The sequence below is a fragment of the Amblyomma americanum genome, chromosome 11, assembly GCF_052857255.1.
Source record: "Amblyomma americanum isolate KBUSLIRL-KWMA chromosome 11, ASM5285725v1, whole genome shotgun sequence".
In the NCBI taxonomy this organism is placed as follows: Eukaryota; Metazoa; Arthropoda; class Arachnida; order Ixodida; family Ixodidae; genus Amblyomma; species Amblyomma americanum.
The window spans coordinates 8,915,347-8,942,721 of record NC_135507.1 but is presented as its reverse complement, the minus strand read 5'-3'; the positions used below and the strand labels follow the sequence as shown (position 1 = coordinate 8,942,721).

At 46.8% G+C, this 27,375-nt stretch overlaps 1 protein-coding gene and 1 long non-coding RNA gene across 4 annotated transcripts in view; one reads left to right on the top strand and one right to left on the bottom strand.

The window, feature by feature from the left end:
* LOC144110188 (uncharacterized) overlaps positions 1-23,740 on the top strand; it is an 86,761-nt gene extending 63,021 nt beyond the window's left edge. Inside the window, exons 3-5 of one of the 3 annotated variants that reach the window (XR_013309762.1) lie at positions 14,054-14,196; positions 15,115-15,903; positions 18,192-23,730. Coding sequence is in view for 1 of the 3 variants with exons in the window: in XM_077643023.1 (XP_077499149.1) it covers positions 14,157-14,196; positions 15,115-15,464; positions 17,108-17,161 (444 nt within the window). In the remaining 2 variants the exon portion in view is untranslated. Of the gene's footprint in view, positions 1-14,053; positions 14,197-15,114; positions 15,904-17,107 lie in introns of all 3 variants that reach the window. The other 2 variants (XR_013309761.1, XM_077643023.1) reach the window with 2 other exon arrangements.
* Positions 5,306-11,534, bottom strand: LOC144111501 (uncharacterized). The gene is made up of 3 exons (XR_013310068.1): positions 11,190-11,534; positions 6,025-6,119; positions 5,306-5,478 (listed from the first exon to the last, which is right to left on the bottom strand). It is a non-coding gene; the product is annotated as an uncharacterized LOC144111501 (long non-coding RNA).
* Positions 23,741-27,375: the final 3,635 nt, after the last annotated feature.

Here is a 27,375-nt window from a genome sequence, read left to right as displayed (position 1 = left end):
TTTCTAAAGGCGTAAATATTGACTTTAGAAAGCAAATGTGAAAACCAAAGTTGGAGATATAGAAGTACGGAAAGCTGGGCAAGCTGGTTACTACTATTAATGGTAAAAGAGCGCGGAAAAACACGAGGACGAAACAAACACGATGACACGAAAGCTGACTTTCAACTGGTGGTTTATTACGCACGTGTGTACATATACTGTTCCCGCCAAACACTAAACAGAACAAAAAATATTCAAGAAACATTGCGTCATCACTGAACATCTTAAATTCCCTTTCTGCAAATGCATGCTCCAAAAAGGTGATTTCGCGGTTAGCCATTGATAATGAGGGCTTGCTAATGCATGCTTCACCTCCCTTGTCAATGTGATATGCCTCTACTAGTTCCCTTACTATCTGATCTTTATGTTTGAAGATGACGGATGTCTGATGAAGCAATGGGGCACACTTGTGCTTAGGTTGCGTGCTGTTCAGCACCAAATTCGAGCCGGCTGCCCTGTCCAAAGAATTGTGATGCTCCCTCAGGCGTTCGTTAAGACATCGCCCAGTCTGGCCAACATACCTTCCACCGCATGAAAGGGGGATCTTGTATACTACACCTTTGACGCACTCAACCCTCCTCTCTACCTGTGCTGTGGTACAACCATCACCAATCGTCCTTCCTTGTAGGGACTCTCGCTACCGCTGCACAGCTCGGCAAATGTTGCTTAATTTTCTTCGGGACAAAAATACAACATAAACTTGAAATTTTCGCCCCACTTTCTTCAGACGGTGTGATAATGCGTGGGCGTAAGGGATGACAGCAATCTTCCGGCGCTTCGGGACATAATTTTCCTGAGGAAGACGCTTATGGTCCGATTTGATTTTGGCCATCAGCCTTTCGCATAACCTTCCGATAGCTGCCTCAGGAAAACCAGCGTCCTTAAGCCTGCAAATTTGGCCTTGCACGCCTTCCTCAATAAGATGGACACATGACTTTGTGAGGGCGGCGCGAACACAAAACAGGGCGATGCCATCCTTTACCAGCTTAGAATGCCCAGACTGAAAGCTGAGTAAGGGCTTGACGGAACGAGGCGAATACAGCCAGCAAACATGTCCGGACTCAAGTTTCAGCTCCACACCCAAGAACTGTATCCTACCTTGGTTAACGGTCTCCATGTTGAAAGCAAGTCCTTGGCCATTTCTGACAAATGTGTTCACGACATCCTGCGTGCATCCTTCGTTTTCTACAAAAACGAGGTAATCGCCCACGCATCTGTGCACTTTCAGTACACCGTCCGGTAACTCTCCTGCAATTGCTTTGTCGATTCTGCTAAGGAACAAGTCACTTAGCAGCGTAGCCACGCGAGACCCAATGCATATTCAGGAACGCTGTATAAACACACTGTCATTCCATGCAACAATGGTAGACCGGAGGCGCATACACAGCACTTCAAGGAAAGCATCAACAGATACACCGCAAACATTGCGGAAGCGCACTTCGTCATTGTCCTCACTTATACATTCCCTTACAAAGCGATTCAAACACTCATGAGGAATCGAATAGTACAAATCCTCGACATCCACGCTGAACACATGACAGTCAACAGGATTATTCTTCTGAAGGTACTCCAAAACGACGTAAGTTTCGCGTTCGGAAAGGGTCTTCAAAAGCAAGGGAAGCGAGTGCCTTCTGTAAGTAGCTGGAAACAACAAGCTGCCAAGGTTCCTTCTCCAAAATTATGCACCGAAACGGAAAGCCTATTTTGTGGGTTTTAACCATAAAAAAATATTTGAAGCGTGCTACGTTCCGAGTTCTTTACGGACTCGCGCAAACGGTCGAGATTACCCTTTTTAAGAAGGGTGGGTCTAATGGTGGGTCTAAAAATTAACATGCAGAAAACCAAAGTAATGTTCAATAGTTTAACAAGGGAACAGAAGTTCATAATTGGAAGCGGGGTGCTGGAAGTGGTAAAATAATACGTCTACTTAGGGCAGGTAGTGACAGCTTATCCGGATCATGAGAGGGAAATAACTAGAAGGAAAAATGGCATGGAGCGCATATGGCAGGTTCTCTCAGATCATGAATAGCAGTTTACCAATACCCCTCAAAACAAAAGTGTACAACAGCTGTATCTTGCCGGTACTCACCTACGGGGTAGAAACATGGAGGCTGACGAAAAGAGTTCAGCGTAATTAAGTTAAGGACAACGCAGCGAGCTATTGAAAGAAAAATGATAGGTGTAACGTTAAGAGACCGGAAGCGGGCAGAGTGGTTGAGGGAACAAACGCGGGTTAATGACATCCTAGTCGAAATCAAGAGGAAGAAATGGGCTTGGGCAGGGCATGTGATGCGAAGGCAAGACAACCGCTGGTCCTTAAGGGTAACGGAGTGGATTCCAAGAGAAGGCAAGCGTATCAGGGGGCAGCAGAAGGTTAGGTTGGCCGATGAGATCAGGAAGTTTTCAGGCATAAGGTGGGCGCAGCTGGAAAAGGACCGGGTCAATTGGAGAGACATGGGAGAGGCATTTGCCCTGCAGTGGGTGTAGTCAGGCTGATGATTATGATGATGATGATGATGATGATGACATTGGCTACTGTATAGATGCATCCATCTGGTTTTTACCTATGTCTAGCTTCCTCTTCACAGCTTTAGGCTACCTCCGTTCTTTAGAGCATGTTCGGTCCTCACATGCTTGTGTTTTGTTTTGACGTTTATGTAATTGCCTGGCTGCTCCGTGGATTGTGTGCTCCTTATGTTCTCCTTTCCTGTTGGTGTCCTTCAGCGCATGCGATTCAACGATTCATTCTCTCGCATTCCAGGATCAGTGACACTGCGCTGAAAGAGAGAGAAAAACATCGTTATTACGAAGGAATTCCGGGTATGCCCCTCGGCCACCGCACGACCCCACTGCACTCAAGTGTTTATGTTACTAAAGTTCTTGCCTGCACGGCCGGGTTCTGCGAGCGCAGCAGGGTCCCTCAGTCCTCCCAGGTCTTCAAGTACTCTAGCCCTTGCGGGGGAGGGTCCGCCGGGCAGAGGGAGACAATGTGAAGGGAAGAGGCGAAGGGTTCTGGGCACAGGGTGTAGGCAGGAGTGGGGAAGGAGCGATGATAGTGGACTAAAGTAAAGAGTGAGGGGAAAGTGTGTGTCTGTAGTATGCGCCAGAGTGCTGGGTGTTATCTAGGGAGTGGTAGGCCACCTGAGCCTGGTTTAAAGAACCCCAGGCTAAAAGGTTGGCTGCCTCACTTTCGGAACTCCCAGAGTGCGCAGGCACCGATATCAGCTCCACTTGGCGAGATGGGGGTGTACCGGGCGAGCCTAGTATGCCAAAAGAGGGACATGAATTCGGCCTCGCGCAAAATTTAGAATCGCAGTTTTAAAGTCTGTTCATATGTACGGGGCTCGCGTGCGGGTGATGGCAATTGCAATGGCGGCTTCCCCTGCAGCCTCTGGGGAAGTGTGGGGGGAGAGGTAGAGTGTGAGGAGGGCCGATGAAGAGGAGTCCATCACGGCTGCGGTCGCTCCCTCAGCCGTGCAGCAGCGTCCGCCCACACGGCGTTCGGCTCGGGGCCGTACTCTCGATAGGGTGCCTTTGCACGGGTTCTGCGGCGTTGCTCATGGTGGGACGGGTGCATATTTCTCGGTAGCGGCTTAGGTTATGCTTTCCGATTTCGGTTTTTTGTTCTATTTCTCTAGCGCCCTAAGTGTTTGCTCATAACGTTATTCAGGGGGCACTTAATCGCTAACTACTTGTTACAATTCTATAGCACCGGTTTTCGTCCACCAAATATATTAAGTTATGAGCCCAACCTGCTCCCATGTTCACCCTTGCAGTTATTGGTCGACGGTTCGACTCCCGTTTGACGGTTGACTCAGACTACGACTAGCAGTTCTGCTCTACACATCACGCAGATTCGAACGCACCCGGCCCCGTATTTGGGCGCCAATCAACGGAGTCGCAGTCTTTCACCCGAAGCCACATTACTGGACAAGCTCATGCGTCACTATAGGAGTACATACATATATGTAAGCGATGCTGCGCAAAGTCTGTCGGGGAACGGCCCCTGGTCATCGTTGGAGGCTTCTCCCAACATTCAAATGCATTTTGCTTAATTCTATTCCAATCCCATGTTATTCCTTTGTAGCTGGTCAAGCTCTAAGTAATAGTACGGAGTATTACTGATTGTTATTTCGTATTTTCCCGCCTTAAATGGCGTCACACGGTCCCAACCAATAGCGAACTTTTTAACGCCGCCACATTTTTGTCGACGCCTGATTTTCGTGTCGATAGGCCATCTAATGCTTTCGCATTAATAATACCGTAAACGACCCTGCCTTCGCATTCATTTGTCTCTTTCCAGAGTATTCTTTGCGCAGTATTTTAGGTGCTGATTACAGTTCGCAATATGCTGAGAAGTGCACACGTGCGCACTTAACATCGCGAAAAACAGAAATGCCGATAAGCCCCTTTCGCAACATTTATCACGGCCAACGACGAAATCTAAACGCAGGCTGTGAAATGGGCACGGCGCAGTAATGGAGTCACGCTTCGTTGCCATTGGAACGGCGCAGCCGAAAACGGAGCCCCTCAAAACTACGCCTGCCTCGCAAAAAAAAAGCTAGTCTACGGATAAATCAGAAAGGAAGAAATACCTTGAGCCCGTAAAATACAAAACGTTCGCCGCGCTGAAGAGTGGTTTTATGGTGGCGAACCACTCTGCATAAATCTCAGCGCGCTGCAAATAGCCTCTTCCAGACTTCGGCAATATTAAGTTAGTATTACTCCACACGTCCTAACAGAAAAAAAGGAATACACACAAACACACACACACAAAAAAAGCAAAAGAGCGTCCAGCACGTGAGGGATATCAAACACAAAAGAGGTCGGGCGAAACGACGGTAAAAATATAAAACAGAGTAACTTGCAGCACTGTTCATTTCTTCATCGCCCTAAATAAAGTTCTCAGAAGCAGTCCGAACAGGCAGGGTCTGATTTGAACAACGTGATTTTGGCCTACGTGGCCATTTGAGATGAAAAGGGCTTCTGCCGTTAGGGTAACGTGCATTTCTTTGCCTTCGAGCCTAGCGCGTGGGAAGTGCTGAGAGGGGGCGGTTTACTCAAGGCTATGCACGGATCGACTGATCGAGATCATTGCCACGCATTTGCAGTTCTCGGCGTGAGCTTTATTTGTTTTCCGTTGAGCGCTATGGCGTCCCTTTTTTCCCAGAGCAGACGAGCCGCCAGCGCAACGGGGAGTGCCCCCACTTCGCGTAACAGCCACGGGTGTGTGTGTGGCTGGTGTTCGCTCAATCTTTTGTTGAAGGCTTTTGGGGAAGGCTGGGATTTGCCCAAATCTCTATGGCTTCTTCTTGGCAGTAGCAGTGGTAGGAAGTCACCAGTAACAGGAAACTTACAAAGTTACTCCTGGACCACATGACTAGCTTCTGATGATTGAGGACGCATCGTAGTCATGTTTATCTTGTAGATGATGATGCGCTGTCAGTGAATCAGAGGGAAAAGTATGAGTGTTAGTATTTCTTTTGTCCCTCGCAAACTTCTGTGAAGTTTCTGTGAAAACAGATACTGGCTACAGTAATGAATCACAGGCTCTGTGGAAACAAAACACCTGCAGAGGAGACTTACAGGAAAGGAGTGAAAGAAAACGTAGAAGTGTCAGGCAAGCGCACCCTCGTTGGGCGGCCTTAAACGCCGGGCGAGGCAATAAACACTGAGACACTTAAGCTGCCCTAAGAGTACAGGGTGTCAGCATTAGAGGTCCCTTCTCTGCGTTTACCCCTTTCGTTATTTCTGACCGTAATTAAGGTTTGCTGTAATACACTGTGTGGTTGCTGTCTACTTTGTGGTATTAGGCGGTCGCATAATGCCTATAAACAACCACACTTAATCTGCGTTCACCAGTGGCGTCTAGACTTCATCAGGTGCAACGCTACCTGTGCGTAAAGCTAACTAAATCTTTGGTTTGTTGATGACGTTGCCCTTTTCTGTTCTGATCAAATCAGTTTGATTGAGGTTTTTGCGTACCATTCAGAAGTTTTGTGGAGTACGTGTTGGCTATGATCTGCCTCCTGTCTGGCTGCCTTCTCTTGATCCATATGTGGGTCTCCCGGAATTTTGATCTGCGGGCAGAGAGATAGCAGGATGCTGGAGTGACAATGTATAGAAGGTTTCCGGGATGCGGCCTGCTTAAGTAAGATTAAGTAAGTAATTAAGGCCCGTCAGTGTCGTTGTACTTCCATGGAGCAGAGCAAAGAAAACTCCTCAGTGCTGTCGAGGTAGCGCGCTTAGTTCGAGGCCCGAACGAGAGCGGTTCTAATCCCTGCTCGACCCCCCCCCCCCCCCCCTTCTTTCTTTTAAGGGAAACTGCTTTCTTTCTTCGGAGCTCAAGAAATGTTAAAACTGCGCAAAATACGAGGATATAGTTAACGAGGAACACACAAAACACCTGTTTGTTCATGAAAATGCAACACCGTCTATATCAAGCGAAAACCCAATCCCAAGACCGCCTCGTCACTTGCACATGTACACACGAAATAGATGTGAGAGCACAGCTGACTAACCGTGTAATACTGCTGAATACTAAAGAACAATATAAGGACAATATAAGAACTTGAGCCAAAGGCACACTGCGCTTATTTAAAAAAATATAAAAGGAATATTAAGTGAGCATGACAAATAAGAATACCAGGCAAATGTCATTCAACAATTAACCAGAGTAAAGGCTAAGTGGAAGGGATGCATATGTCATTCAACAATTAACAGGTGAAAGGGCGAAAAGTGAGGGAATAAAAACATGAAGGCGAAAAACAAAGCAACAGACAACCAGAGTAAAAGCCTAAAACCAACAGTCAACCAAAGTAAAGGTGAAAATGACGAAGTTCAAAACGGGAATTGCAAAAATGGAAAAACGCATGAAAAGGCAAAAAGGGCGCGAGTGTGGGCACAAAAAATCATGGTAAAAATATGTTTAAATTCGGCCAATGATTCGTTTTAACTGCACAGTTTTAACATTCTTTGAGCTATGAACCAACTCGCCCGCAAGAACATCCTACTTTCTTCGGAGAAATTTCGTAATGGTGGTTGTATGACTTCACGACCTTCTCTACCAGTAAGAATTTCGCGACATTGTAACGACGGCTTCTCCCGAGAGCGCGACCTCTAATGCCATTGCATTAAACATGCCCAGGAATTTGGTACATCGACAGCATGCCCGGTCTATTGATACTTGCTTCGGAGGGCTATGCGTTTTCAATGGGCGGCCTACGTTAAAAAATCTTCTTGAAACACGATAACTGCACTCGGAACGTTGCAATAAAATATGAAAGAACATATCGAATCGCCGTTTCATGTCACAAATCAACAAAATCGCGGCCTTACTTTAGAGTAATGAACCATTTACCATATTATGCATTGCGGCAAAGCACTCTTAGTGAGGCCTGAGGTGAAGCTGACTTACAGGACATAGTAGCTGATTCTTCGCGGAAACCTAGAAAACTTAAGGCGCGTTTTAAAAAGCAGTGCCCATCTGTGACGAAAGAGTTATCGCTCTTAAAACTGCAGTCTAATCCGCGTTACACCTATATTGCCTGAGTGTAAAAACGCGTGCGTGCCGCGCTATGTTTTATAGTAGTGCACTCTCACCGAGCAGTTGCCAAGAAACAAGCATCTGTGAAACTTTCATTGCTCAGTATGCAGTGCGTGGTCATGGCGAAAACGGTGCCGTAGGGTTTACTTTTGGTCGACAGAGAGTCCTCGGCAATCCTCGGCCGTTCATTTTCTTCCAGTAGTGTCGCACGTTCCAGGTGTGGAAAAAACTGAAAATTGCTTTTTGAGAAAAGGAAATGACGCAGTATCTGTCTGACATACCTCGGCGGACACCTGAACCGCGCCGTAAGGAAGGGATGAAGGAGGGAGTGAAATAAGAAAAGAACGAAAGAAAGAGGCGCCGCAGTAGAGGGCTCCGGAATAATTTCGACCGCCTTGGGATCTTTAACGTGCACTGACACCGTACAGCCAACGGGAGCCTTTTGCGTTTCGCCCTGCTGCAATCAGATTTGAACCCGGATACTCCGGCTTAGTAGCCGAATGCTGTAACCGCTGAACCGCTGCGGAGGGTATAAGAGCCAACCAAACGCTGGAAAATCTGAAATACACCGCGACGAGAAATGATGACGAATGAAGAACATGCTGGCGCGAACACCTGCAAATGTGAAAGACGCCACTTTTATGTGGGACAGATTGATGCGCGGTTAATTTTATGCCCACATAATGCACAACCGATTATCCTTATATTATTGCGCGTCAATTCAGTTTATTTGCCGACCGCCATTGTTTCTTATTTTACGATTGGTCTTGTCTTTTAGGTTATATGAGTGATGTGTATTTACTTGTAAGTTTCCCGCTAACTCATTTCTCTACTCATTTTTGTCGTCACTGCCGCAGAAAGAATCGTTCCGGGACGATTTCAGTGCTTGTTCTTTTCCCATTGCACTGTTCTATACAAATAGGTATGCCACAACATGGCGCCCTTTTATAAGCGTGCAACGTGCTGCCCTCACTATACACATAGCTTTTTGTTTACAGGCAACATTGCGAGCCCTTGCGTGGTAAATATAGGGTTCATAAAATATTTTCTTTTTAATGCTATGGTATCTTTGTTGTCGTCTCACGAAGAAATTTTGTGTTCTCTGTCACGAAATTCTCTGACTGGTTGACAGAGGTGACGTGACATTGCGATGTCATCACAGCCTGAGCTCGAGTAGAATATCGAGTAGAATAAATCAAGTAGAATAAAGGGACTAACGAAAATGGGAGAAGTCATCAGTTTACAACGGGGAAAGAGCATGTCACAACCAGGAACTCACTTTACCGCATCCAAAGCTGTAGCTGCCGTAGGTTACTTGATATTGTTATATGCGTTTCATGCCCAAATGGTTTAAGACGCGGACTCTCTCGGCCAGAATTTCAAGAAAATCAATGTGAAAGCGAATGAGTCTTCTGAAGAAACGCTGCTGCCTGGACTTGCATTCGCGGAAGCAGCGGCGACAACGGCGGCGCCACATGGCCGAGTATGCCATCGGGTCGCCGGACGGAGCATTGCTTTCATCAGTCAGGCTGGGGAGGATAATTGACGGAAGGCTGCGACTTCGTCAGATTTCCCGCGTTTCGGACAACACGCGAGGAACGGAACGTCGTTCACCCTCCTGCTGGGAAACACCTTGACATTCCGACGTGACAGTGTTTGGGGAATGTTTTTTCCCTTTTCTTCGGCGAACTGTGAGAGCATCTGCACCGTCACCTGCTGTGGGAGGTACCACCAGTGTGTACGTCAGCTCGTTTGCTTGGACATCGTTCTACGCACCGTATTCCCCAGTCAGGGATCTGAAGAATACGAAGGGTATTTAACGAACTGCTGGTTTGGTACCGAGAGAGACCCGTTGGCGGAGAGAGAGATTCGCTTCCTAAGAGAATCCCGTCTGCTAAGAAGCTCCCTTTTACTGAGAGGCATTCACAGTTGGTCATACTTGTACATTATGTAAATAGTCTTTTTATGAAGTTTTCCTTCCCTTTTCCTTCGTAACCACGTCTCCGATCCTCTTCGTGCCTTCTCCGACCCGACCACGCTACCTGCATCCCAACTATATAGAAATAAAATAACATTTAACGTGCGCTGACATCGCAAAGCACACGGACGCTAAGGCGCCCGTGTGCTGTGCGATGTCAGCGCACGTTAAAGATCCCCATGTGGTCGAAATTATTCCGGAGCCCTCCACTACGACACCTCTTTCTTCCTTTCTGCTTTCACTTCCTCCTTTATCCCTTCCCTTACGGCGCGGTTCGGGTGTCCAACGATATATGAGACGGATACTGCGCTATTTCCTTTCCCCCAAAACCAATTATTATATTATTATTTAAGATTTTTGTTCAGAGACTACGCAGAATCGCGTGCCGAAGGGAAAAATGCTACGAGGCTTCTGCATTCTCTTCTGCAGTTTGATGTCGCTTTCACGGCGTTAACAAAATGCATCCTTATAAGGAAAATTGACACAATGCTTTGATGTATCCTAAGGGCCTTGAAGTAACCTTCAACACGACATAGCACTTAACGATCGGCGCAAAGTCTCTCTTCGGCGAGCACACGAACGTTTGCGGCTGATCACGCGTCCACTTCGTGGCGTCGTTGCTCTTTGTTATTTACTGGAGAGCTTGCAGTTGTCGTAGACGCCGTCGCGACGCTTTACTCTTCGCCTGTACTAAAGATTTCCGTTGCAGTTCCTCTCTAGCTGTTTGGTCCATGCTTGCCCAGGTCTATATAGCGGACGAAGCAGTGAGCTATGGATTATGCGAGCGTGGAGAAAAAAAGAAGACGACTGAACAGATTAAGGTAAAATACCGAGCCACCGTCAGCGTTTTCAGAAAAACACTCAGGGCGCGCGTGCAAAATTTTCACCTCCTTGTGTTGGATGCATGGAAGGTAGGAGCGTCCCTATTGAAACGCGGTGATGGCAGTGGCCACCATGCTCAGCTTTTATTTTCCTTTATTTTTTGTTTAACGTGTTGTACGTTATTAAAATTCTTCATTTTCTTTAAATACGTCTTCCTACACTTTTAACTTTATGTGACCTCCCTGATTTGGTGATGGTGAACGTGTCTCCGTTTTGGTGCTACCTCGGGCGCCCCGCCGCGGTGGCTCAGTGGTTAGGGCGCTCGACTATTGATCCGGAGTTCCCGGGTTCGAACCCGACTGCGGCGGCTGCGTTCTTATGGAGGAAAAATGCTAAGGCGCCCGTGTGCTGTGCGATGTCAGTGCACGTTAAAGATACCCAGGGGGTCGAAATTATTCCGGAGCCCTCCACTACGGCACCTCTCTCTTCCTTTCTTCTTTCACTCCCTCCTTTACCCTTCCCTTACGGCGCGGTTCAGGTGTCCAACGATATATGAGACAGATACTGCGCCATTTCCTTCCCCAAAAAACCAATTATTATTATTATTATTATTATTATTATTATTATTATTATTATTATTATTATTATTATTATTATTACGTCGGGCCACCTGATGGCAATATTCCCCCTCCCGAAAAAAAAAACAAGAACATTATACTGCCGGTCGTAACGCATACGGCACTGTCCTCGCCTTCATAAATCTTGGCTCTTGATTGTCTTTGAAATAAAGAGCAGCTTTCTCACCATTTATCTTTCCCAAGTGTTCGCTGAATAGTTGCGCGTACTTTTGCAGCAGGGCCTGAAGTTTCTCCGACGACTTCTCGGTCGCAGGCGGCGAACTCGTAACGGCGTTCAGTTCCCAGATTCGGCTCCAGTCAAGCTGAATCTTTTGCAGCCATTCTCATCCCAGAGGCGAGTGTACGTCTTGTGGCACCTCGTAGAGCGGTAGAAACTGCTTTTGACCGTTTGTTTCCACGTGCTCCAATGGGGTTCATTACTTCGCCCGCGTGCGTGCGCAGTCGAAGACTGGTGCGTTGCGGATGCAGGTCTGGAAAAAAGCCTCGTGCAGTGGTTCCACTAAATTATCGAGACAGCAGCTCCGGTCCCAGCTCCATCTGTAACGGTACACTGTTAACTTTGGCTGTTACCATAAAAGGCGCTTCACGTGCGGCTAAAGTTACGTCATTCAGTGCAAGTTCTTTTTGCTTGTTGACGGGGCTTACTGTGAGCGTTTTCCCACGTCGAGGGCGACTTTTGCAAGCTCGTTGAATGTCCTCCTTTTGTAGCGTGAGCTACACTGGCCGAGGTTGAGCAGTTTCGTCGCGTGGCTCCTGGAAGGCCGTGCTGCGCATGCGCGAGGTGCAGTGACGTCACACGGCGCACAGCTGGCGCGCCGGAGCCGCCGCCGCACTGGGAACATACAGGATATTTAAGCAGGAAATTACCAAAGAAAATATCTATGACAATTGTAAGGGAAGCTCTTTGTTGCTTGAGGCCAGGACGGGATTGCGGACTAAGACGTATAGTCAGGTACCACGGGATAGACACGTTGTGCGTTGCGTGCAGACAGGTGGAGGAAACGGCTGAACACATACTTTTCTGTAAAGGGCTACACCTTGCAGTGGAAAGCAGCGGGGCTGATTTATCCAAGGCATTGGGGTTTAAGTACAGTGAAGGGAAAGTAGATTTTAAGCTGGTAAAAGTAACCAAGCGAAGGATATCTGATTGGCGGCTAAAATCAAGACAAGAGTAAAATTTCGCAAGTCATGGCTACGTGGCTTGAACCACCGCCCGATTTAAAGGTTTCAGCCTTATCCATCCATTGATCCATCCATTCATCCGCCGCGCGCGCCTCGCTGGTTGGCGCATTTCAAAGGAGTGACTTCATAGCCGTGGCAGACGCAGTGGCGCCGGCACGTGCCCAGCTGTGCGCCTCCGTTGCGCAGTAGCCAAGTCTGACGCTGCATCGGAGCAGATTGATAGCGCCTCTCATTTTGTGCGCATGCGCAGAGGTGGGTATACATATAGCGGGGCGTTTGCCAGTGCGGTGTAGCCATGGAGAAGGAGAGCGAAATTGCTGCTCAGCGGCTCAGCGTAGCTTACGCTAGGTATATCCTGGCATAGCCGAGCTAAGCCACTGCTATTTTTGTTTTGCACTTATAACAAGTTGCTTGCGATAGTGGACAGGTTGAAGCTCCGTGCTTTGGCGAGTCACAGCGATAGCACACCATTGACCTTGACAGCTTTGACCTTAAGCTGGGCATTTTATGTATGCCAGCATTCCTTTCGTGCACTTCTGTCGCCTTTCGCACTGCTGCTTCGCAAGACAACGCACGCTCGATAGCTTTTTGGAAAGTGAGGGCATTGTCTTCGGCAAACAAATGCCGCTGGATGTCTACGCGCTGCAAGCCACACACAAACCGGTCGCGCAGTGACTGATCCAAAAACTACGCTGCAATCGCATGTCTGAGCAAGGCATTTTATCTCGGCCACGAACTCCGTTATGGTTTCAGTTTCATTCTGTGACCGGCGGTGAAATTTTGCTCTTTCGCTAATGACTGACGGCTTCGGAGACAAGCGATTGCGTATATAGTTGCGTTACAAGCGTTGCATACGGTTCAGACGACGACTTATCCAGAACAGTCAGTGACTTGAGGAGTGCGTAAGTTTTCGGACCGATCAAACATCCGTAACCTTCCGGAAGTCTTTCGAAACCTTGTTAGCACGCAGATAAGCTTCTAATATCGCTGTTCATAAAAAAATCCAATCAGTCGTAGAATCATCAAAAGGTTCAACTTGCCCACGAGTGGTCATCGCGATGGCGTTCCGGCTGTTGTGGATGCTGCAGGTCTTGCTCTTGTGACGAAAGTCTTCAATGGGTGTAACACCGGCGCCGGCTCGACATCCTCGTCGCCATTGTGTTGTGTTTGAAGCTAGACAGCTAAAGCGGCATAGGTCAGACGGGACGGCTTTATTCCGTGACAACGGAAACGAAGAAATGCTCGCCGGTGGCTGGTGCAACGCGCTTTGATAAGCCACATTATCACAGTGGGCGAGGGAAAACGGAGAGAGCACGAACGAGGCAACGTGGTCACGCGGCTTTGATACAGCTTCGCGATACCACAGACCTCCGTGAGCAGGTTCGCTAGCCTTTTCCCATGGGTCGCTGTGTAACCGCCGTAAAAAGAAAAAAAAATTGCTGATGGCCTAGCTCTGTTAGGCCAGGATATACGTTGCGAAAGCGCGGCGACTTCTAGATCGGAAGAGTTAATATATGAAACCCGTGCATCCACTAGCTGCGCCTTTATTCATGATGAAACCCTGTTCCGTCATGGCGGACTGGTAGCGTCTCCGCCTCAAACCCCCAAGGCCTTGGTTTGATTCCCAGCCTTGACACAGGTTTCTTTTTTTTATTCAGTGAGTGTGCGGTGGTTTCTGCACCCGTTGCTAGGCAACGGCTCTGTGCCTCCTCCTCAGGAGTGCCACAGCAAAATCGCAAGTTCCTGGCCAATGAAGCTTTCGCTAAAAAACAGCGCACCAGCTTCTGGCAGTTGGGACTGTCTATAGATATAGGCGTCCTGACCTCTGCGGTACATTTTTTTTTTCAGAGCATTTCCTGTCTTCCTCTGACGTCGCCGCCTTCGTTCCCATGCAGCGGGAAACATAGAGGGCCTGAACCAGCGCATCGGCGGATGGTGTGCCACCCACAACATGAAGGTCATCTTCAAGGTCTGCTGCGACCCTAGCAAAGGTGAGCACTGCGCTGCTTTTTCGTACCTGTCATTGATGCGTTTATTGGTGCGTGCAGTTTAGACCACTGGAGCCTCCACCAGAAACCTAGCCGTCTGTGCTATGGGCTTGCTTGTTTAAGTGCACAGATCTTTCAGTATACGTGCCCTAGTCTTTGTTGTAGTGGTTTGCGTGTAATGCAATCACCTTAGTGCGTCTGGCTAACTCAGAATTCGTGTCCGGGGGCATCTGGTAACTACGAATTTAGTGGATGGAGGCGTTGTGGGGGATAAATTAATGTAGAGTTGGGTGGGGGGTGAATAGCGCTTCTGGAGGGTGAACATGGGCAGAGGTAGGAGGTGGATCGAAGCTGTCGATGGGTGGGTGGTGTTTCTAGCGGAAGGTGGCCGTAGGGCTGTTGAGCTGGAGGCTTCACTTCAACAGACATCAGATTCGTGGCGAAGGGCAAGGGGGTGGGGGAGGGTGCTGTAGCACGGTTTTCGCAGTATAAAATCCTTATAGAATAAGTAATTTGAAACACTCGGTATAGGCGGTGTATTCATGGGACGTTACAGGCCTCATCCTGTTGTATGACGCAGAGCTACAGCGGTGCATGCCGTGCCAAGTGGCGATATGATGATCAGACATGAGTTAAGCCTTTTGCCGTGCTCCATGTACGCCAATTTGGAGGTCACTATGGCTTCAGAGCATACCTCGTATAGTTAGAGGAAAGAAACTGTATTTAAACGTGCTAATAAGTGCGAGCGTACACAGTTTGCGAATAAATGTCCAGTAGGTCTCGGTGACCAAGTGAAAGCAACTGGAAAGTTCGCCGTAAGCGCCTACACGTGGGCCGTCTATGCGCGTCCGCCAGCCTAGCCCATAGCATGCTGGCCCTCGAGAGCGAACGAAGCGCTGAGCCATGGTCTTGTGCCCGCAGGCGCGACGACCTCCCGGCCGCGGTCGACATCTACGAGCACTGCGCTGCCGCCAGCCGTGCCCTCGTCGGTGCCACGCGACGACCTTCTGCCCTCGGACCGGCGACGGCCATGGCCAAGTGGCGCCGGCAGCAACGCGACGCGGCCCGCGCTCCCCCCCGGCAAGGCCTCGGGCACCGTGGCTCCAACCGACGGCCGTACCGGCACCGCTGCCGGGCGAGGACCCGGCGATACCCCCGCCCCGGCGCTGGCCCGTGTTCCCGCCACGACCGCCGCCCAACAGCTAGGCCGCCCATCAAGACGTAGGATGTGCCTGTGGCCGACGGGAAGCAGTCTTCCAAGAAGACCGCCAGTGGGTGCCTTTTCGCGTCGCAGGCGCCCACTCGCTCTGCGCGGTGTACTGATTCGTGATTGCTCAGCGGCTGCGAGTTTCTCACATAGAGTCGTACAATATATAGTCGGATATAAGAATGAAGTGGCCAGTACCTCTGTATAGAGGCCTTCCAGTTAATGGCATCAACCGGCTTTCATGACATCATTGTTAATTCATTTACTTCTGCCAGCCCCCTGTGATGTCGCCCTAGCAGGAATAGGGGGATTAACCACAAAGTCAAGGCAATCGTTCCACACCATTGGCTGGATGTCTTTCCTTGAGGGGCATCGGCCTCTGCGCTTTTTATTTGTAACCAACTATAGTTCTGAAAAGCTACCGCGATGGCTGAGTGGTTGGTGCCGGGCTACCAACCCGAAATACGCAGTTTTGGTTCTGTGTTCGTGGCGGTCGCATTTTGGTAGAACCGAAATGCTAGAGGCCTGTGTACTATGAAATCTAAAAGAACCCCAGGTATAGTCGAAATTATCTGGAGCCCTCCACTACAGTGTCCCTCATAGCGAGAGTCTCTTTGGGACATTGAAGCCCGTGAACTAACAATGAGTATTCCTTCCCATTACTCTACTAATGAAAATAGTTGGAAATATATACTCCACTCGTCTTCAGTCCCCAGTCACTACACTGTTAGGACTGTTAGGGCAAGTTTTAGCAGATAGCTTTGTACTAAATTGTACTGCTCGTTGATGCCCTATGAACAAAGGACGAGCTGAGAGGCCAAAGACTGCAGCGAGCAGTGGAAAGGGCATGAGACTAGTGACCCTGAGAGATGAGTAGCGAGGAGCATTAATAAATCAATCAAATCTTTATTTTCCATCAGGTGCTACAGATGGAGGAGGAAGCACCAAACATTAACTGATTGTATTATCTTGGAAGTAAAGGGAAAGTATAGAGTTAACCAGGTGTGGGTTCACGCTAGTCTGTGATTCATAGAAATTAGTAGCAGTAAATTACGGACAGGAGCTTTAATGTGAGCTGAACTTCTTTTGTTGTTGTTCTGAGTCAGTGTGTTATCCATTGTAAAGAAGTCAACTTTAGGCAAATGTGATATGTACAAGAGATGACCAGTATACTCTTGAGGTGACAGTCAGGGAACCAATTAAGAGAGGAAAGCAGCAAACAGCAGTAGATCAGGTGGTGTAATCAATTTGCAGGTGTGAGATGGTAGCAGTAGCAAGTTCAGGAGAGAGGTTATTGGAGACTGCTGAGCGGGGCCACTATCCATCTCTGTGCTGAACTCGGCTGACTGCAATAATTCCTTCAGTGCTGCTGACAGATTTTGTATTTCTATATTATAAGGTGCCTTCACTGGAAGACTATAGCTGGATTTCACTTTTGCTGTGTGGCTCTAATGTAATGCAGTATACTGTATTTATCACAAGTACTTAGGCCACCACAGTAAAGGTGACCCATGCTGTATCCAACTTCTGCATCAGTGCTTCTGCTGCACTTGTGTTCCTCTATGCACCACATGCAGGCGCTCTTTACAAGCTCTGCCCACAGTGATTGCTTCTGTGCTTTGACAACCATATATTCTAACGTGCTTTTTGTATGACAATGGTGTGTATTTACCTATAAATATTGTTCATCTCCACTTTCTTTTGCAGAGAACCGAGACAAATCGCCAAACGAGACAAGGCCTAAGAATGAGGAGCTGGTGAACAGTGCCTCATCACTGGCGTCAGTGCGGTGGGTCGTTGCACTGACCGCCCTGCTGGCCGTGCGCTTCAACATCATTCTGACGAGAACAAGATGAAACAGTCAGTACTTCGCATCGTTGTCCACACTGTGATGTGAACGCGTTTAGGCCAACACTCTGCTTAGCCACTGCCACCACGGACTGGAGAAGTGAGCTGGCAGACCAACAAATGGCAGCGGCAGTCACCTGCTTAGAAACAGCAAGCACTGCTGTATCCTGCATTGCCCACACTACATGCTATGCACCAAAGAGATTGTTATCCTTATTTTTATTTTTCATTGTGTTAGGCTTAACAGTCTGTGGCTGCTTGCATTTTCATTGAGACACAGCACTGCAGGCTTGGACTTTGAAGCACTGAAGTACCATCTATGGTCTTCAACATCATGTGATCAGTTAATGTGTTTTCTTGTGTTTATGGGAACAAACACCAACGGCTTGCCTGCTGCAGGGATGCCAGTGTTGCACGCGGCTTAAAGCACTAGACATTTCCCATGTGGGTCATCTGCAACTCAACGCTGTCGTCCGGCAACTTGTGTGACAGTGAGCTACCTGTGACCGAAGAACAGTGGTGCACTCATGGCAGTGCCATATACTTAGCGGCCATTTTGTGTCTTGTGTCTGAAAAGGATTGACTCTTCATTACATTTTCTTTTTTTCCTTCTGCCTGTCGAGGTATGTCTCTGGCATGTTTTTGTCAGCACTCTCCCTCTGCTCTTTGCCTCAAAATATTTGGGTTGGGACCCAGAACGCCTGAAAAACTTGTTGTGCGGGCTTCTCAGATGCTATAGCTTGGCATGTTGACTTCAGAAGGAGCGAAAGAGGTCTTATCTGCATGCCCATCGAAGCCAGCGGATGGAGGCTTTGAAACGGAATTGTATTTGAATTCTCCGCTGGGAAACAAAAGCAGAACATTGCAGGCGAGGAGCACCGCATCAATATTTCCAGTGGCAGTTAGCACTTGGTGTCAATGTTTGGTATACATCTGCACATAGAGAAACTCGTGTTAGTGAATCGACTGAGTGAGAGAGGAAGATGATCACATTCATCAATTGTTTTATAGTTCGACGAGAGCGCGAGTTGACAGCAGAAAACAGTTGGTCAGGTCTGGAACTACTGTATGGCATAAAGAAACAATGCATTTAAGGAACAAGGTTTGCAACAGAAACAAGGTGAAAAGGAAAGCCTGCCTTTTCTTATTAGGAAGTTCCAATGTTGTAGAGAGCAGAGTTTTCAGTGTTTCCATGCACTGCACGCATGTTCTTGCCCACTGTAATGTGGCTGTCGATGCCCCTTTATGTGAAACAAAAGCCCTTCAATACCCACCCAACCATCACAAAACTTTCCTTCTTTTTGTTTCATTACAAATGGCAGTACCAGGTGTCTTTGTCAATAGCCTGTGTATGCACACCGCATCCTCAGAGTCCTCAGCTGGGTATCTAGGCATAGGTCGTACAGTGAAACTTTTGCATAGACTGCTTGAATGCAGAGCTCTGTTTATGCCATGCTGCAACTGCTACCACATATTTTGCTTCGAAGAACACGAAGCCATACATAGAACTTTTATGAAAGTGGACCATATGCTTGTGTTAAAAGCGCAGTGCCAAAAGTAGCTGTAGTGGACTACTGGTAGCCAACCAGTAATTGCATTTGACAGAGCACATATTTTTAATGTTTGTGAAGTGCCTTACACCGCATAAAATGACAGTGCCAGTCGCAGCAGAGCTTCTTGCTTGGACAGCAGCTACTACTGTCTTCGATGGCTACCATGCTTATTTTTTCCAGGCTAGACAGAGGTTTAGGGATTGGAAAGGAATGCGTAAATTCAAAGCAGATGTAACAACACTTCATTAATATAAATTCCCAACCGCAATACTAGTAATCCGTGAGTGCGCTATCTTGCACTACACTTTTCTAACTTCTCATAATAATAGTTGCATCCACTATCACTGTGACAGATACATGCAATTGGTCAGTGTTAGCTTCAAACAATGCACCCTAACCACAATCAGTACAAGATTATGAAAGGGTGAACTTTGGAGGCAGTTTGGGGGCTTTGAGGACTACTTGAAGTCAGTATCTACTAAAAGGTGCCACATTCTAAGAAGATATTGCTTTTGCTGAAAATTAGGCTTCTTTAAGCAAGAGCAGGTCAAAAAATGAGATACAGATAACAAAAATCAGAATGGGGACAAATAATCTAACAGTGACTTTTATTGAGTATGAAAATTGCACTGAATTGTCCTTAGCATCTCTAAGTGTCAGTGCTTCAACCGTATTTTATCTAACCACATCTGGAAAGCTCACTCCTTCAGGTAGAAAAACACTTGCAGACATGTAAAGGTCTCGATTGCTACTTGTGGTGAGTTTTAGATCATCACCAGAAATTCTTTACTGAGCTTCAACTTGCTTGGTCTTTGTTTTTGGCTGCAACTTAACTGAGCTTTGTGGACCATTGCTGAATGCATGAAGTTGTGTAAATGCACTTTGTCCTAGATTAGGTAGATAGCCTGTAGTGATTTTTAATACGTTTGAAGCAACAGAGACGTACACTCTCTGAAAACTTCTGCTCCTTACACTGTTGGATTATTCCTTCTTTTCCGACGTGCATCAAAGCTAAGCGACCTTTTAGTTCAGACCAACGAGTAAGCAACTAGAATCTGAGCTGTGGGGACTGTTCGTTGTCTGCAAATCTTACTTCAGTGGCTCTCTTTGGAACATATTTTTTTACTAGTGTTTGGCCTGGCTTCAAAGCAAAATTATGCTCTCTAGATTTTTTATTCTTACCAAGCTTAAGTCAAGGAAACCAATTAATGCCATTTAGCGCATCATGCTATCAAGTAAAAATGACCTCGCATCTAGCTAGTCGCCTCTCAATTATCGTTTATAATCTAACAAATGTCACTTAAGCTGATGAAGTCGAGAGTGTGACATAATCTCGTCTGGCCGGGGGGATACATTTCAGAAAACTGAGACGCCGACCAGTATAATTTCATTTTACTGGTCAGTGTCTCTGTTTTTTGAAATGTCACCTAAGCTATTTCATTAGGCAGTTAATCTTAGAGCTGTAAGCTTGTAATGTTACTCTCACAAAAATAAATTCTTATGCTAAAAATTCATCTTAAGAGGTACTAAATCCTTTCAGCATATTGCCCAGCCACACCAGCAAAATTTGAGACGCCAGCATTTACTTTTTGTAGCCTGCAGTTTGCCAAAATGAAAGTCAATTTGGCATTAACGAAGGAAGGCTTTATTTTTGCCAAATAAGCTCTGCAAATGCAGTAATGGCTGAAGCTATTTTTCTGGCAGCTATAAAGCCTGGCCTAATGCTAATAAATTTAGGTTTCAAGACTATTATTTTCTTGGGATTTGGTAACAACGGTGACATGACCAAGTACTCAACATGCTCTCATTTGTATTGCATGTCTTGTCACATATGTTGGTCCTTGTAGCCATGTTCAAAAAGTTTTACAGCAGTCTGGAATTTCATATACATGCACTCCATGAAAGCTGTCTTCAAGAGCCATTTTCACAGCATTGCATCCTGACCTGCTTTTAATAAGGGCAAGCTTAACTGATGATCTTCCTGATGCCATCAGGGATGTACTCCTTTCTCAGCAAGCTCGATGCTTTAATGGCCGCGTTCTGATGCAGCTGCCCCTTTCTCTTATTAATGTAAGTAAGGTTGCTTTCAGTGGTGAAAAGTGACAGAGCGTGGTTATTTTCACACTGAGATGTGGGTTCGTGCGATGTTAATATATACATTCGGAAGTGTGTTCTCGCACCTTGGGAACGCATGTGTCAACAGGACTGAATGGTATAACGAGTGTGCTGGGATGCCATGTGAATGCATGTGCATGTGTGAGTGGCAGATTTCTTCAGATCTCGATTCAGTGTGCTTCACTGCTGTGGTCTTTTGCGCTGGAACCCTTTTGAAGCAATCTGAAGCAACGTAAAGCATGTCAAGTTTCCCAAAACCAGCAGCAGTTTTAAACTCTTTTGGCCTACCGCTTGAAACCAGCTTGCAGTTGTGTAAAATTCATGCTCATTACAGATGTACAAAAGATGGTCCTGACATTCTCAGTTCACTTTCTGTATCAGTACTGTAGTGATCAATTTTCTATCTGTTGCACTTGCATTTGGCTCTAATATAGATTGCTGTCTACTACTGCATTGTGTATATGTTGTTTTATCTTGCACTAAAGTCAAGAACCATAGTCTCAGGGCACTTCAATGGCACTTATTTTCACACACCGCCTCATAAATGATGTTTTTCATACAAAGCTGGTGCTAACGAAATTGACATGTTTGAGATGTTACTATTGCATAAAATTGCTTCGACATCCAGTAAAATTCTTGATTGGCTGAATTTTTTTCACAATTTTTCAGGCAGGCCTTGTGGCTTATCTTATAGAAGCGCTAAGCCACGACTGTCAAGCATGCCGTACTCGTTCTTCTACCCGCCACAACAATGGGGGAGAAAGTTGATTTTTGTTTATGGTGCATTTGTGTCAGCACAAGTTTTGGTTATATAATTGTATAAAAGTGAGAAGAGAGTATGACACTAGCATATGAACTTTGTCAGCAATGTGCTCCCTCTGAAAGTGTATCTAGGAATACGTTTTTTAATTTAATATATCTTTCTTCTACTGAGTCCTGTCTTACACGTGCACTCTTTAAGAAATTCCTTTAGTTCTGAGAGGAGAATTTTTTTTATTATCTAAGCCCTGAATTTTTATTGTAGTCAAGATGACAAACTGTCCGTGCTTAAATGTATTGAAATGACAAAGCATTCGGGTGTTCAGGTGCTGTTCGAAGTATCCGTTGCAGTGCCGACATTACTGAGCAATGAGGGAAAAGCATAGCTTCTGGGACCAGATTTGTTGATGTTGCACATGCCACTAGCGTCCTGTCATATGATTTGAGCAGAACCACCTTAAGTCAGTGACTTCACTTGAATTGCAATGCAGTACTACTTCATTTGGTTTTCTGATGGATAGAGATGTTGCATGGTTCTTAAATTTGCATTTCTGTGAGAAACTTTCTATACAGAATATGTCTCTTCTATATTTTGTGCCATTTTTGTGCTTCTGTCACATGAAAAGAATATTTTGTCTTACTTAATTATCACCACGATTTTATTGCTTGTTCATTCTGCTATATGCTCTGCATATGCAGCCATTGTACTATATTAGTTTGCTTCTTTTGCCATGGAAAGGTGTCCTCAGAAAACTTGAATGTAGTCTTTGACCATGTTAAAATGAATGTGTTTGAAGTCAAACATGTCGGCACTCACACGGGCCACGAATATAAACCTGAGCACACAGGCAGAAATTTTTCTTTTTACTATCTGAAACTTCTTGGTTTTTAGCACTGTTCTTAGTAATGGTCCTCATTCATCATTGAGAGCAAAATCTAGTAAAATACTGAAATGGTAATGTTCTGGCAGAATTGCAATAAATTGAAAAGTCCTGCTGGTATATCAGTTTTACAGCCACATATCTATATAATTGCTTACTTTGTACCCTTCATTTTCACTCTAATACTTTGCAGTCACACAGAAAAGAAGGAAAACTGAAGTTTACAATGAATGCTGGACCGTATTTGTGCACTTCATTCTTCATGACTTAAGCAGTGCAAGGGCTGGAGTCTTAATCATAAAAGTAAAAATTTTAAAAGTAGAAAGCCACTGCAGACTGTGCTTAGTCTTTCGCTACGAGAGGTGATTGACATTATTGCTGGCCACTGGCGAGACTATTCTTACCTTATTCTATATTGTCTCACAGGGCACTGATGTCTCAATTCATCATGTTCTTGAAGCCGTGAGAATGCGTTTGCGTCACCTATACTCGCCACTATCAACTATAACTCGTCTCCTAAGAGGAGCAAAGGTCCCCAATTCCATCAAATCGTTCTGTATGGTGTCCAGAATTTATGATGTGGAGATGGCGTCATTGTGGTCTCCATTTTGGTGAACCATAGCAACATCAAAGGCACCAATAACAGCTTGCCAGGCAAATTCACGCCATCAAACATCCTTGCAAAAACTGTAATTTTCCAGTGTGGAATCCATAACATCACATTACAAGCTGCTTGTGGTCATTATCAAATACTGCACCAAGCATTGAGTTGAGTCCCTGTACCATATTTGACACTGCATAAGAACTGAAAGAAGAAGCACAGTTTGTTGTGTAGCTTCGTACTCTGATTTATGTGACTTGTTGCAAATGTAAAGAGAAGTGGGAGAGAAAAAGTGTATAAGTGCGCTAAGCCTGTGAGCTTTATGATTCACCATATGAGTAGGCGGATGTCAAAAGAGGTGTGTTTTTGTGTGGCATGCACAGAAGTGTATTAAGATACACCTACAAGACGTAGTGTGCATATGTTGCGTTGTCTTCACGTGTTCTCAGAAGAATGGCAGCCACCATTCTGCGCGATCCTTTGTTTTGCAAATTCCTCGTGTGATACCGTTTCTTTTTTGTTTGTTTGTTTGTATAAGCACGAACTAATAAGGAAGACGTTAATAAAGATTTTTTTTTCCTGGTGAAGTCCTCTCTCTTCACTTCGTCGCCAAGCTGCATGAGTTGCTGAAGTCTATAGGTGCTCAGTTTGCCTTTACAGACATAAATAGGATACTCTCACATCAAGACAGGCTCACACGTGTACTCTCAAACGCAGACATAGGCGCCATGTTTCGCCAGGCTGCTAAAAGGGCCAGGACGCTACGAAGTGCCTTTGCGCCATGCAAGACAAGTGGGCTTTATAACCTCTGTAAATGCTTTAACATGTCGATGTCATTTTCATGGAAGTACAAAAGTTCTTCTAGGCACACAGCTTTGTATACGGATAAGGTAGCTACCACAGGAAAAGAAGCAGCTCGGTTCTTCAGCGCCATGTGTAATGTACACGTCGTGTGTCAAGAGCTCTGCATCCGTGGTGTGTTTGGCCAGCATCGAAGACGGATTGCCGCGGTGCACAAAAAGAATTACAAGTACGCACGAAGTTTCACTTCAACGCACGAGTAATTACCATATTTGAAGCGGTCGTTTACAAGTCTGGACGCAATTGGCATTGGGACGCTGATTGTCTGTTACGGACTCATGTCGATGCATCTGCGCAAGACGACTCCTTCCAAGGACCTATCAGCTCTGTAGAACTTTCGCGCAGCAGCAACGCTTGGACCCCGACCTACAACACCTCATCGAGTGCTTGGAAGGGGAGGCTTCTTTACCCCCAGCCTCGTTCAAGCGGGGATTGTCATCGTTCTGCGTACAGAATGATGCCCTCGTGAAGAACTTCGCATCGTACAAAACCATTTACTTCCTTGTTGTAGCTGCAAGCCTTCGAGGAAGTTCTACAAGCGTCACACGACAAGCCGACAACTGGGCATCTCGGGTTTTCTCGCGCCCTCCGCCGCATTCAAGACAAGTATTTCTGGCCCCGACTATCTGCTGATGTTGCACGTTATATACAAACCTGCCAAGATTTTCAGTAACGAAAGACGGCTCCCAGCCTACCGGCAGGACTCCTGAACCTTAACAACCCCCGTCAAGGTCCTCATTGAGAGCCCTTTCATTCCTTTACCTCATGCAGGGTAGCCAATAGGAACTTAACCTTCTTCTTCCTTAGCTCAGTAACTTAATCTCCTTGCCCTCGTCTTCCTCTTTTTCTCTACGCTCGGCTATGCGTGGAATGCCGCTGAAATGAGGCGCTCACCGTTCTGTTTTCCTAGCTTGCACGCCGTTAGCCCACCTTGGGCACGTTTTGACGAGCATCAGACGGAGCTAACTCTCGCTTTTCAAACAATGGGACGTTGGTCGTGCTATAGCTAATCATAAAACTGGTGACCCAACGCTATAGTGTTAGGAAAAGATTTCAGTGGTCGCTGTAGAGTAAGGATCCGTGTGAAGGTGATCGCTTGGTGAGTGTCGTGCAGAATACCGTATACAGCCGTGTAAGGGCCGCGGCCCCTCCATCTGGCACCCGAAAATTTGAAATAAAACGTGACCAGAGATTACGGTAGTCTCTAATGCGAAATTTGTGTGGAGCTTGATTTTGCGATACATTGAGGCAGACAGCTGGTGCGACGCTTAAGCTACCTTTGAGAGAAGAGACAATGTGGAGCATTGCCTCTGTCGCGCAAGGCCTCTTCACTATCGCGCTGAACGAACGTTCCTCAATGCATGATGTAGAGTGCCCCGCTACCACCCTTGCCCGGTTGCTGCGTCCACTCCCGCGTTTGCTGCTCCCTGCGAGAACTGTTGCATTGTGCTTGTCTCATTGCTTTAAGGAGGAACGCTGAAACCAAAAAGGATGCGTCTTCGTTTGGAGAGCGACACAGGGCGCATGGCCCACACATTCTGAGTAGCGCGTGCAGTTTCCCATGGTAACTCCACAAACGGCCCCAATACACACCCATGCCTGTATGTGATGGTTGGCGGTTCGATTGCCGATTTATGGCTGAATCAAGTTGCGACTAGCAGTATTGTGGTAGACCTTGCACTGATTCGAACATAATCAGCCATGCACACTGCAGGTGCGACAGTTAAGGGGCCCACATTCTTTGCGCAAGCAATGGCTTCACTTCAATAAGGCAGTGGGTCATTTTTCGCAAATACTGCATTGTGTGCCACCTGAAACGGAGAGGTTTCGGGGATATCTGCTTGCTACCGCATCCACCACTTGGACGCAAGCTAGCGGGTATTTGCGAATTCGTGGAGCTCAACCTGAAACTCATCCGTGTGCAGTCTCGTAGATCCGATTTTCAGGTACAGCACCAAGATCAGTATGTTCTAACGCGATAGCGTTAAAGGCCCTGTTACCCGTTGTGAGGCCCCGTTTTGAGCGAAAAATCAGGAGCCTGGCAGGTGGTGCCCAGAGAGCAACCTAAGAGTCAGGTAAGCCGCCTAAGTCACGTGACCTCCGGCGTTATTACAGCCTGCTCACCGTGGCAGTTGAGTTAATGATTGCTTGCTTGGGAAGAGTAACGTAGGTCGCACAAGGCCCATCACTGGGAGCACCTGCCATGGCAGCGTAGTGGAGCATCGCTTAACCGCTGCACCACTGCGCCAGGAGGGGTATGAGGGATCTGTGAATGTAGAGAATGACTTTCGTCGTATGTAGGAATTAACCCATTACGCTATCGCCTCATACACTGAAGGCGCAGTTCATCGATTTTTTTTCGTGACACACTTTGTTTCTTCCACTCTCATATCACCTTGTTTGCTCGTTTAAATGAACTTCTCTTTAATCCACCGCAGTTGCTTTTGAGCAGGTGATTGTGCGTTGTGTACCTTCTAATCATGATGGCTATCTGTAAACGCGTTTAGGAAGTCATTACGCAAGAGTCGGTGCAAACTGCGCGGCCTCTCTCGCCTACCCTCACCACACCCTCCTCCAATTTCCACCTTACGCTTCCACCTTTTTCTTTTCCACCGCTACCCCATCCTCCGCCTTTTCATTCTCGCCCTCCTTCGTTATCGCCCTACTTTCATCCCTAGCAGTGCTCTTCACCTTGTTATAGTTTTGCCGGTTCGCCATGCTGTTTGCGTTGCTAAACATCTGTGCTGGTTACGCCGACGACGGCAACACGCAAGCCAGAAACGGGCACCTGCGAGCTCTCTAAAATGCCACTTTTGTGCAAGGCCCGCACCCCGTCAAGATCTCGCTAAGAAGTGCAGCCCGCGTGCTGCTGCAAAACAATCTTCTCTCTCTCTCTCTCTTGAGCTTAACATGATCAAGGGGTCCCCAGCAGTTCATTTATGCGAATAAGGTGGGCAAAAAAAATACATGATCAAAGCTAGCCCTTTCGTACCCATCACCTTCGTTACACCGTTTCAGGAAAGTGATCTTCACGCTAGTAATGACATAGAACTGTAAAGTTATAGAATGCTCATTCACGTAACCGAGCAGTTTCGGCGATAGGCAAGCACACTCTGTCTCCGTCTTTCCTATCGCTACGAACAGGTGACGTTGCACTTGCATGCGCGTGAAATAAAAAGCAAAGCAGTCAAGCGCGGCAGGACGAGAGCCTAAAGAAGAGATAAAACATTGCGGTTCACCATTAAAGAAAAATAAGCAAAAAACGATATGGTCTTAGTTGGAGCACGTGCGAGATACGGCCGCCCGCTTCGTGCGTGCCAGCGGACGAGAATTAGCGAGACTGGACCTAACCCTAAC